Source organism: Rousettus aegyptiacus, unplaced genomic scaffold (assembly GCF_014176215.1).
Source record: "Rousettus aegyptiacus isolate mRouAeg1 unplaced genomic scaffold, mRouAeg1.p scaffold_m13_p_13, whole genome shotgun sequence".
NCBI classification, from domain to species: domain Eukaryota; kingdom Metazoa; phylum Chordata; class Mammalia; order Chiroptera; family Pteropodidae; genus Rousettus; species Rousettus aegyptiacus.
This window is the reverse complement of record NW_023416288.1, coordinates 61195183-61208481: the sequence shown is the minus strand read 5'-3', so window position 1 is coordinate 61208481 and position 13299 is coordinate 61195183. Positions and strand designations below refer to the sequence as shown.

The window sequence follows — 13299 nt, the reverse complement described above, 5'->3', positions numbered from 1 at the left end:
TAAGCTTCAGTTTTGCCATTTAAAAGTGAAAATAATCATGATACTAATGAATAGGGCTAGTATAGTGCTTAGCATGTCGTAAATGCTCACTTTAGGTTAATTGTCACTTAATATTTCCTATACTAATAACTAAGCAAATCTCTTCTTTTCATATTTTTCTTGTGTTCCAGTAGTACCGTGAACAGGAAGCCATTCGCCTTTGCCTGAAACACTTTAGACAACACAATTATACAGAAGCCTTTGAATCACTGCAAAAGAAAACCAAGATTGCCCTGGAACATCCCATGCTAACAGACCTGCATGACAAACTGGTGTTGAAGGGTGATTTTGATGCTTGTGAAGAGCTGATTGAAAAAGCTGTAAATGGTATGTTATAAATACATAAATTTTGATTAGAGTGATTTCAAACAGATACACAAAACAGTTTTTTTTAAAGAATGTAGGATTATGCCAGTTATTAGTTTCCCTTTTTTTTCTTCCCTGTCTTTTCACTCTGTAACAACTGTTAGTTTGCTCTTTGGATTAGAGATTTATTCAGAGAGGTCCAAAAAAAAAAAAGAAAGGAAGAAAAAAGAAGGGTTCATAATGTAATGAGATTTGAGAAAAAAAGAAACTCTTTGAACTCACATATCTAAATCTAATTGGTCATCTTGGGAAACCATGCACTTAGGAATGCTAACATTGACTAGGACTAAACCATGTTAGAAAAAGGCTTTTAATGTTACTTTCTGTATTAGTGGCCTAATCTTTTACATATTTTTGTTAATAGCAAATCATTATTTTTAAATAGTATAATTTGGGGATTGGGATGGTTGATAAGCCAAACAATGTTATTAGTAGGCAGTTATAATGAATGACAAGACGTATATTGGAAACATAATTCACATGCAAAGTATGAATGCTATATAATTGCTAATTTTCTTGGGCGGCCTGTAATCTGGTTTTGAAAGAAATGTGAATGTTAGAACACAATCTAATCTCTCAAGGTAATTGTTTTGGATGATAACACTCATTTGAATATTTAGGGTCTGATATGTCTTGTTATTTAAAAAAGGATCTCTGTTGTTGCTTTATAGAATGGTATCCTTTTAAAAAAAACCTCCCACAGTGATTTTCATGGTTTCAAAGAACAGAATAGGTGCTTGTGGTTTAATAAAAAAATACTTGGCCTTTGTCCAGTTCCTGGCACTCTGCTCTTAAAACCTCTGGAATATGCGGAGGGATAAGAATGTCTTTCGTATACTGAGATAACTGGTGGCTGGGGTCCCTAGATGGCTTCAGATCTCCAGAAAGACCAAACCATGTGATTAAGAGCCCTCATACTCCACCCCACTCCCAATCTGAGGAGTGGAGAGGGGTCAGAGATTGAGTTCAGTTACCAATGGCTGATGTTTTAATCAATCATATCTACATGATAGAACCTTCCCCAAAAGCCCTAAACAGTAGGGTTCAGAGAGATTCCAGTTTGGTGAACATTTCTGGGAACTGGGAGAATGGTATGCCTAGAAAAGGCATGGAATATGTGTATGTGCGCGCGCGCACGCGCACACACACACACACACACACCCTTGCCCACCAGTACCTTGCCATATGCCTTTTTTCCATTTGGCTCTTCCTAAGTTGTATCCTTTATAATTCTTTATAATTAACCAATAAGAGTAAGTAAAGCACTGTCGTGAATTCTGTGATCACTCTACTGAATTATGAACCTGAGGAGGGTTGTGGGAGCCCCCAATTTATTAGTTGGTAGGTTAAGAAGTGTGGGTATTCAGTACTTGTGCTTGGCATCTGAAATGGGGATTGTCATTTAGAACTGAGCCCTGTAACTTGTGGAATCAGGTGCTAACTTCAAGTTGATAGTATCAGAATTGAATTGAATTGTTGGATAGCTGGTTGGTGTCAGGGAACTGGAGAAGTGGTTGGTGTAAAACTCTACGCTTTTGATGTCAGAAGCAATTGTAAGTAAAAACAGCCTAGTGCTCAATATAAAACTTGTAGAATGAAATTTGGTGAATCTTTTTATAGAAAGAAAGAATAATAGACTTTGTCAATGCTCTGCTTTCATCTATTTTAATCTTATCACTGTTACCATCTAGTATTATTAGGTACTCATTTATTAGATATTTAAATGTTATAAATTTAAAGTTAACTTAAAATACTTGCTTCTAGCTCTGTTGAGTTATAATAACAAACCTGCCTCTCAGCTTGTACATTGTTACTGCTTATTTTATTGGTAATATTTGCAAATAAATGACTATATTTGAAATAGAGTGTACAATGAAATATAAGCAGATAGAATATATGTGATAATCTCTTCCCAAATCATTAAAATACCACCAGTGAAAGTATATATTTATGTGTATATACCATCTTGAAGAATGAATTCTATACTTTTTTTTACCCTGATGAGAGTTAGAAAAGCACAAGTAATTTTATGGCATTTTTGTTTTGTTTCAAATCTTTAAGGCATGTAATATTTTGTTGAGGTAAATGACAATAATGGCAACAGAAACCACTGACAACGTAATTATTAGGCTAAAAACAGCTATGTTCTAAAACTGTCTTTTCAGCAATATATTCATTTAAAAGAGTTCGTTAAAATCATATCTAATTCTGATACTACAGAGACTTATCCTCTGGCTCTAGGAAGGAACCAAGTTATATTGGTAGTAACTCTACTCTTGAGACTTAGAGCCAAATTGTATTTTTTGTGCTCCTCAATTGGCCTGCACAGTGTTTAGTTAATAAACATTCCTTCCAGAGTTGTTCAGTTTGCTGCTGACTTCACTGATGATAATTTGTTGGACAAATAAGGAAGTAAACACTGCAGAGTTTTTGGCTTCTGTTCCATTAAAAACATAGCGGAGAAGGGCAAGGAGTTCCTGCTTGCTAAATAGGAAAGTCTAAGGAATCAAAATCATCTTCTGTCAAGCATCTTATAATGGAAGAAACAAAAATTACTTTTAGTATATGTAATATATTACAACGCTCTTCAAATATGATCTATATAAACTTCTCTACATTTACATTTAACTTAATTAAAGGTCATTCCTGAACCAATCATTGCTGCTTCCTTTCTGATAATGTCAGGGAAGAAAAGGTAGAAACCAGTGAAGATGGGCAAAAGTCATCCTCCAGGAACAGGAAGTTCTCAAAGAAATTCTCCCTTTGCAGGGTTTATTTTCTATGAAATAAGTTTACTTTTGTGAGATAAGGATGGGATAAAGTTTAATTGTTTAATAAGTAGTAACACTCCAACAGGCTCACTAGTTCCAGTGTTTCCTGAAGTTTCAAGTTGAGGTCTTTATCTCCTGTCATCGCTCCTCTTTTACTTCCTTTAACCCTCCCTCCGTCTTTCTCTCATCTTTTTTCTTCCTTTCTCTTGCCCCCTTTTATCTGTCCCTTCTCACTCCTTGGTTTATGCAGTGATTGTTAATTATATGGTAGGCCTATTTTCCTCTTTAAGATTTTTAAGTGAGATCACAAATCTTATTGGTGAGGTTTGTGGCGAGGTTTTTTAACTCCAAATTTAGTATGTTAATAGCTAAAGGGCTATTTATAGTCCGTATTTCTGTTTGAGTAAGCATTGGTAGGTGGTTTGTGTCTTTTGAGGAATATGCCCATTTCATCTATATTGGTGAATTTATTGGCGTAATTTATTCATACTATTCTGTTGTTATCCTTTTAATACCTTTACATCATATCTTATTCTTGACATTGGTAAGTTTTTTTTCCCTTAGTATTCTAGCTAGAGATCTGTTAATTTTATTTTAAGAAAACAGCTTTTGATTTCTTTGTTTTGTCTTGTCTTTGCCTTTTTCTGTTTCTTTCTATTTCATTGTTTTCTGCCTTTATTATTTTTTGCTACATGCTTTGGTTTTAATTTGCTTTTTTCTAGTTTTTTAAAATGAAAACTGAGCCTCTTAATTTGAAGTATTTTCTAAGGTAGGCATTTGATGTCAAGTTTCCCTCTAAGCACTGTATTAGCTCTATGACATGAATTTTTGCTATGCTGCGTTTTCATTTTTGTTCAGTTTAAAATGCTTATGTATAAAGACACATTTTTCTTTCTAGCACTTAGGCCTTTCCACCCTTGTGTTTAATCTTTTGACCAGGATACTTAGTACAAGATTGAGGTACATAATGATAATAGATTTTCTTATATAGTTCTTGATGTCAAAAGAAACGCTTTCAACATTTCATTGTTACATGTTATTTTAGATCTGGGGTTTTTGGAAATCCTGTATCAGATTCCTAGACTGCTAAGAGTTTACGGTATAAATGGATATTGAATTTTACCACTTTCCGTCTACATTTTATGATTCGATGTTTTTCCTACTTTATTAATATGTGAAATAGCGATTAATTTTCCGATGTTAAACTTCAGTATACTTAACTTTGTCATATATTCTGGTATATTTTGGATGTAGATTGACTAATTTTTTATTATAATTCTTTCAGCTATTTTCATTCGTAAGATTGGCCTTGTAATTTTCTTTATCTTACCTTCTTCAGGTTTAGTATCATTAGGCTAATCTCACACAAACGGTTGAGGAGTTTACCTTTTCTTCCTGTGCTCTGAATATATGTAAGATTTGAGTTATTTATTTCTCATCCGCTTGGTAGAACTTACCATTTAGCTCTCTGTGCTTTGAATTTTCTCGGTCATCTCTTTCAAGATAGCTTATTTTATTTTTTCCATACCTTGGTTGTTTCCCTTTCTCTTAATGCCTGTTAGCTTTTTTGTCATATGTCTCATTTTGGGCATAAAAGATTATTAGTTTTCCGCCAAGTATAGTTTCAAATATTACATAATTATCATTGTCATAGCTAACATGTATTCGAGGGCTTTACAATGTGCATTTGCCCTTCTAAACCCTACATACGAATTAATTTATTTCTCATACATATCTCCTAAGGTAAGTATTGTTGTTATCCCCATTTAATGAATGAGAATGTTTAGGTAAATGGCCTAGTTAGTAAGCAGCAGAGCTAAGATTCAAATCCATACTCTTTATCACTATGCTTTACTGTCCTAGCAAATATTTACTGGCCCTATTATTTATTATTATACTATAAACTGCCATCATTTATATATTTCTCTTCAGAATTTGAACTGCTGAAATGCATTATTATTTTTTTAAATTTGTTTTACCCAGCTATTATTATTCTTGAATTATCAAAAAAGCTAATTTTATCCTATACATTTTATTTACCTATAAGTGAATTGTTAAATTTTCTTTTCAATATAATCTCTTTCAGTTAGAAATCATTTTGATAGAGGTTAGGGTATAGGCAGTAGTACTGTAATCTATTTTTTCTTTTTTGGATCTTGGATGAGGTTTGAATGTTATTTTTTTTCTTTGAATAAAAGCTTCCTTCCTAAGTGTCATTTTTTAATCATGTACTTTTTAAGATAATATTCACTATGGGAAACAAGAACAGCTTGTGCCTACTTAGGACTGTTTGAAATGTGTTTATTTATAATAGTCATAATCCTAGGGTAAAAATGAGATAGTATCGGACCTGGACCTAGAGACTTTAAATAGTTTGAAAATTATTAGTGTGCTTTCTCCTAAGTGATATTTTCATTTCCTTTTCATAGTTTTACTTTTATCAGACCCTTATGATTTCTGTTTTTAGATTTTTGTCAAAAGTAGACATATAGAAATATTAACAACTGCCTAATTTCCTCTCTTTAAAACATAGAATTCTTAAAATCTAGATAGTTCACAGGCATGTTTAAATGCCTTACTTTTTAATTTGATTTTGAGACTTCCAGAACAGTGTAATAGGTATTGTCATGCTTTTGTAGATGAGAATGTCATTTTCTCAACAGAGCCTAATTTTTTTTGCTAAATCACATAGAATGTCTACAAGTAAGCATATCAAAACAAAAGCAAGACTGTTGCTTTTATTAGCAAGACCTTTCAAGAATTAGAAATATAGGGAACATGATGAGATTATTTGGAATGCAGAGGTGTCAGTTTTTAATGTTTTTAGATCTTGAATGGGAGTTCTTTTATGTTAAAACAAGGTACTGAAAGCAATGTAATTTAAAAAAAATTGACTCTGTTTTAATGTTTGCAATATTTTTATTGATTACCTCAAAGGACTTCAAGCTTATAACTGTTCAATTTCTAAAAATTAAACTTGTTCTTTAGCATGCCTCTTATGAGTTTGAAACAGAATTTACTGTTTTACCAAAGCCTCACTAAATATTTTTATTGCCACTTTTCTTTTGGAAAATATAAAAGAATCTCTTAAGCATGTTATTTCATTGAAAATAAACATTAAATATAACCTCCTCTATATCTGATCTGGGCTATTTATTGATGACTCAGGTTCCCTAGCAAAAGACATAATATGTTTTAGAGTAGATTAAATGAGGTCATCTTTAATTTATCATGTTTCTCTGCAAAGTGAACACAGTTTGTTTTTGTTTTTGTTTTTAGTCTATATAATATTTTTTTGTTTGGAGCTGTTAGATGATTTAATATTATAGAATGAAAATGTTAAGAAGGTAATAATGGAGTTGGTAGTGTAGAGAGAGATGAGAGGGCTGGAAATGATGTTTCTAGCTTTTGTGTTTTATGTAAAACCATGATTTCTCCAAAAGAAGAGGTGTTTTGTTTTGTTTTTGTTCTTGTTTTATGGTAGAAGAGTTAGCTTCACAAACTGACCTTTGCTTGTATGGAACCACTTCCAGCTAACAGGAATGCTTCTGGTAAGTAATCTGGAGTAGTGGCAACCCAGTGTGTTGGAGAAGAAATAAAACGTGAAAAGTAAACTTTAGCCATAGTAGCCCAGTGTCTCTATTTGCAAGAGGGATCACATTTTTTTCCTTTAAATCATAAATGATGTATTTCAACAACTTTGGTCGTATTGTTCATTTATTTCATTGAGTTTGTTTAATCTTATAGTAGAATGATTTGATATGGTGAATTTAGTTTCCCAAAGTGTTGCTTCTTTTCATGTTATTGAATAGATAAATTTTGCCACATGTATTATAGTGTTTTATCTTAGTTTTATCTTAAGATTTATCTTAATTTAAAAACTAGCCTGTTATATGTGTGTTAGTCGTTGTGTGTATCTATATTTACATACAGTCTATGAAGAGTTGAAAAAGTTTTGGACTTTGACTGGGCTTTGTCCCTTTTTCTTTAGTTTTCTTGGGCATGTTATTTAACTTCTTTGCACCTTGATTTTCTCATCTTTTCAGTAATTAATAATGACCATAGCATGAGGTTCATTTTAAGCAGTAATCGAGTAAACTTTTGTGATGTCTCACTCAGTAAAAGTCGATTCTTTATTCTTTGGTTAGATCTTTTTAAAAGTTATTTCCAGATTTGATAATGCTATATCTTAAATAGTTTTCTTCAGGTTTTCTAATGGCCTCCACAGAAGAATTAGAGATATCAAAGAGAATTATGTGCCTTTTAGACTAGTGGAGACAAAAGGAATTTGTTAGGGAAAGAGGGAGCCAATTAAAAAGTTCCCCAAACTGTTTTTTAAAACGTTTGCTTGACTACTCTTTGTGAAGTTGTGTGGCTTGTCAGGGTTTCATTATGTATTAGGAATATGCTTTATTGGAAGTAGGACTTTTATGAGAAGTTTGTTTAAATTTAAGGAACTTAGTAACATCGAGATGACTCAAAGGAACTGTCAACCAACCAAGTGGCTAGGAAAGTTTCCTACCCCTTGCTTTTTTTTTTTTTCCCCCTATTCTAAGTATTTATTGTATACTGAGCATCTCTGATGCTGTTCTGTTAACTATCATTATTCAGGAGAAGATTAATTTTATCTTCCTAGAGCAAGATCATCATAATTTCTAATATTTTACATTTGGAATACTTAATATTTTAAATTTCGGAAGTAATAACTCTGCAAACCTGATTATAAATCTTGGGGCATATTTGGCTCTCTTTTGCATTGTTAAAAACAAGTAAATGTCAATGTACAAAGCACTGCCTATAGAAGTATGGACATGTCTAGTGAGCTGTGAAGAACAGACATTTCAAGCTTAACAAAGGATGTGAAAATGGCTTATGTTGGTAATAACAATATGTTACAAAGTTCTCCCAAGGTCTAAAAAATAGTTCCATATATCTAGTTGTTTTGTGGCTTTCCTTCTGTGATTATAGTGCTCAGTGTAAAAACTTGGAAAAACAGAAAAGTGCAAAGAAGAAATCCTCAAATCAATAATCACCCTAATCTTGCCAACCCAAGAAATCAAATTTTGGTATATGTCACTGTTGTTATTGTCGTCATTGTTTCCATCTGTGTCTGTGTTAACAAAATTATTTTACAAAAAATTACATAATGCTTGAGAGTTTGCTTTTTTGAAAATTACTGACAGTATTTTCTTAGGACAGTTGTGTTTCATAGAAGAAAATAATAGAAGATCTTGATGGGTAGAGTATTTGTAAGCTTTTCAGGTTAGTTAAGAGTGGGGCTAGAAGGATTGGCTGAAAAAGCAGTTAGAGACTTTAATTTTACCTGTGGTGTTCAGAATGACTTAAGACCCAGAATTGGGGTCCTTTTTCTGATTTGAACTGTTGCTGGGATCACTACTTTAGGAACTCTTAGAATTTTCCCTGGTGAGATTGTGATATGTCTTTCAGAGCAGTCACAGAAGGCTTAAGGGAAAGAGAAGATAGAGACTTTCCTAAGATGAACATAAAGTGGAATCAACCAGACACATGAGTTCCAGTAAATATATTGCTTCTAACAATGGTGAAATTATTGTATGCCTGAATTTGGAAGAAACCTCCGGCCTTATCCAACTCTTAAATACCAGTTCTACTGAAAAAGAACTTAACTTGATTTTTCAAAAGTCATGTAACTAATTAATTAGAATGGGAGATTTAGGTAATGTGGCAATTGGTTACTATTAAAAAAATATGTGATGTATTTTCTAATTTTCTCTAATTTTGCTTTGTATTTTTCATGTCTTATCTCCCTTAGTTTTCTGCTCATTTTATATAGTCTCATACTTTTTCTCTCCTCTTCAGTTAGCCATTATGTAGAATTAGTGTATATTTTAAAATCATTATCTTTATTGAAATATTTTATCTTCTCTGTTCCAAGTTTTATAAAAAGGATTATTTAACTTTTATGTGCCTTTCCCAAAACTGAATAAAATTTAATTATTGTTTTATTTCTATATAATTCTAAATTTAGGATTAATATTTTTACTATCATCTTTACTACGAATGGGAGCCCCACAACATTGTATCTGAAGAAAGGATATCTAACTCTTGTAATGAGGGAAGAGTATTAGAATAAGCTGGAAGGGGCCATAATTGTCAGAAAGGCCCATTGGAAGTAAATTATATATGATAGCAAAACTCTCACTAAAATAAGTTGTGAATCTACTTGTTCCCTTTACTTTAACAACTAAAATATAAATGCTAATTTTATATTTTAAAAGGAGAGAAGAATATTAGAACTCTCTCTTTATAAGAATTTTGAAAAGGCCCAAAAGCAAAGAAAAAGAAACTGTGTGCATGTATAAATGGAAGTTTCCAGTTAAAACCATCTGAAAAGCCATCTGAAAAGACTTGAAAACGGAAGGGTGTGGTTACAATTGAGCTTCATAATTACCCAGAAAAGAAAGAGATTAGGGAGATTTCTGCCGAGTATACAAGTCACAGAGAACAGTTTTTTATAAATCCTTCTGAAAAGTATTTGCTTTCAGTGACTAAACGAATCAAAAGGGAAAACCTTTATTCAGATTGAAATCAGTCAAATGAAAGAATCTATAGTAAAAGTAACTTTATAAATTATAATATATTTGGGGTCATGTAAAAGAAAATTCTAGTCTAAAAATTAAGTAAATATATATAGAAGTTAGAAGTCTAGAGTTAGTTTTCATGGTTGGTTGATTCAGTTTCTTTGTCTACTCTGTCATTATTATAGAATTGACTTCATTCTCATACCTGTTACCAATTGGCTGTATGTAGATGGTGTGTACATTGCTTACAGATATGAAAATTTTTAGAGGAATAAATAAATTTTTCTTCTCTGTCCATTTAGAAGTAAGGAAACATTTCCTAGAAGTTCCCCCAGAAGATCCTCGTATTTCATTAGCCAGAGATGTGTTCCATACCATTCTTAAACTAATTGTTGTTGAGGTATGGGATTAGGGCTTGATAATTATTTGGGATAGAATGATTTTATGTGAGGAGTTCAGTATCTATAACCATTGTAGTAACTAGTGTAACAACTCCTTAAGAAGTAGATTAAGAATTCATTGATGAAACAAATTCACAAGTAAGTAAAGCATAACCATGAGTCCCAGCCCCATCACTTAAGAGCTGCATGATTTTAAGTTTCCTAATAACTCTAAATATACATTTCTCATGTGTGAGATGGAGATGACAATGCTTAGTTCATAAGGTTGTTTTTAGAATTCAATTAGATAAGTGAGAGAGCATGGATTCTAACATTAGTAAGTAGTCAATAAATATTACTATTACTGGTACTTTTATCTCTGTAATTTTGTACTCAAACTATAAAAATAGAATTTTCACTTCAAAAGATTAGTTTTGTTTTTCTTTGAAGACACAAAGGCCTAAATCAAAATGGTTGGAGCTCCCATTTTCTTCTCTAGTGACAAAAATGGGAAAAACATAGTAAGTTTAATATGAGCTGCCATTAAAACAATTTGTTTCTATGGCTGTGTCAACTAATACTTTCCTATTTATATTTGAGGTAGCATGAAAACTGAAGTGACATTTTATGAACGTGTGCTATTGTATTAACGACATATAAGTAATATCCCTCAATGTAGGCTTCTACATTTTTGTCTTTTTTGCTGTAATAAAAAGTGTAAGCTGTAATTCTCTCTCCTTCTTTGATATTTGCAGATGGCTTATTCAATCAATACATCAGTCAACAGGAATATAAGCCACGATGGAGTCAAATCATTCCCAAAAGCACCAAAGGTAAGCCCCACTTTCTAGATGGGGATGTTTTTGTTTTAATGTCAGTTTCATTTTTTTCCCAAGGTAGCTCAAGTTTCACAGTGCTCTGTTAACGAAAAGCAGGTATTTAAGGCAAGATATAGTTTTCCTTAACTAGATGACAGAGTTTATTATATTAAAATTTTCTTTTACACCATTTTGTTTTACTGCTATAACAGAAGGTTGGGCATAAACTGCTTTTACAGAGACACTATAAAATTATAGGCTATTGTGTTGTAATGCCAAAGTGTTTCTGAAAACCTTAAGTTCTGCAAAATTGCTCACTAGGGCTTATGAGAAAAGTAGACATGAAGCATATTATTCTAGATCGATGAAACTTTATAACTAGATAATAATAAAAACTAGTGTAGTCATCCTAACAACTATAAATGTCATTAGTATAGTTAAATCTTTATGGGCATTTCTATTGAGCATCACAATGAATTTGGAGCCTTAAACCCTGGAGCTCATGCTTCTTTCTTTGAGCTGTAGATCCAGGGGCATTTGCTTATAATAAAGACTGTTTTAATAAAAATTTAAAGTCTGATCTAGGGCGTAGTCTTCTTCATCAGTCCATTTTTTTCAAAAGGAAGAAGTTTTTGGTACTTCATCTACACTCACTGATGTACCAGATGGTAACAGTGGAAAGTGTAGCAATTCTTGAATGTAACTACTTGTATGAAAGGACAGCAGTTCTATGGATGTACAGTTTTTTTCTTATGATCTTCATATATTGATTGCTATGGCCGTCTCTTTAATTGTGTGAAATCCTTCCTATGATAGTGTTCAACATTAATGTACTGGAGAAAATTGCTTATAAGCTTCCATAATTTATGTCATATGAACATTATTTTATTTTATCAGTCATATATGAGGTAATTTTCTTCAAAGAAAATTACTGCGGCAAATAGCCTGTAATTGTGTATTTGAAAATGAATGGATTAAATATATAAAATACAAACATCCTGACAATAAATTTTAATGTTTTTTAAATTTTTCTGGCGAGTGGCAATACTGACTGATGGGGAAGAAGGAAGAAAAGGACAAAACTTCAGTGATAATGACTGTAAAATCTAAACCTAGGTATTAGAAAGTAGAAAGAATTTGCAGAGAATTGCTGAATGATTAGCTCTTTAATACAGTAGTAATGAAAAACTTGAGTTTTGCATCCTATTTTCTATACATAAGAACTGACATTTCAGTCTTTTTCATAGTAACCCTGTGAAATTTGTGAAAAGTGTGTTCCCTATTTTACATAAGAAAATTGATACAAGAAAAACTACTAACGAAGTAATATATTTCAGTTAATATGAGAGTTATAAAGAAAACCTTAGTTTTTCTGGTTTATATCAAGACATTAGAATCTTATAACTTATTGAACCATTGATATGAAGCTTTATCTTTATATAAATGAATAGGATTTTGTATAAAGTAAGATTAGATACTAATTTAATGATAGTTTCCCGCTATAAAAGCTTAAAAGTTTCACTGATATTTAAACCTGCCTATTAAGCTCTGTGATGGAAATAAGAATCAAAGGAAAGCAAATCTTACATTTTCTCAGTCAGTACTCAAATAAAATAGTACATTATGTGGAAATTAATTTCTGAAATATTGGCACAAAGTTAACAACAAGAAAATTATTAATATAAAACAATAATTTCTTAGTTTTCAGTAGCTAGTTTTATAAACTTTAAAATTGCTCAATCTATTAATAAACTATGCCTGGAATATAGACCTGCTATCTAACTCTATAATTGTTTTCCACCTTCACTTTGTCACTCCAGTAGCTGATAGAGTTTTTTTGCCTTAGATTTTTGTGGGATATCCTCTCTCTTTACCGATTTATGGCATTGATCATAAGTACATTGAAAGTAGCTTTCAATTGCATCAGTAACCTGAAAGCAGTTGGGGAAAAAAGCAAGGTAATTATAAACATAGCTGTAAGTCATATTTCTTTTGAGTCATTTTTTTAATTCTTATATCAGAAGGATAGGAATAAGTGTTATTTTTACTGCTTATAGAGTTAACTCTGCTTTTGCAGTTATTCTGTGTTATTTCTCTAAAAGACAATACTGTTTATACTTCAGGTGATGGAGAAGATAACCGACCAGGAATGAGAGGGGGCCATCAGATGGTTATTGATGTTCAGACAGGTGAGGAATACTTGCAATGGAAAGCAAATTCCTTTAAAAACTATGCATTTTAAAATATCAGGTAAATATGAATATACTTCTTTTGATTCATTTCAAAGGTTAAATATCATTGGCCGTAACCAAGTAGCAAAGGAGATAGGCATTAGCCACAGGTATAATCTTAACTACAGAGTGGC

At 31.9% G+C, this 13299-nt stretch overlaps 1 protein-coding gene across 3 annotated transcripts in view; it reads left to right on the top strand.

Annotated features, from left to right (window-relative positions):
- The window catches only part of MKLN1 (muskelin 1), a 275940-nt gene that overhangs the window by 183294 nt on the left and 79347 nt on the right, over positions 1-13299 (top strand). For 2 of the 3 annotated variants that reach the window (XM_016148735.2, XM_016148733.2), the window contains 3 exons: positions 174-366; positions 10872-10949; positions 13058-13123. In XM_016148735.2, coding sequence (XP_016004221.1) covers positions 174-366; positions 10872-10949; positions 13058-13123 — 337 coding nt within the window. Of the gene's footprint in view, positions 1-170; positions 367-10871; positions 10950-13057; positions 13124-13299 lie in introns of all 3 variants that reach the window. The other variant, XM_036231137.1, reaches the window with a different exon arrangement.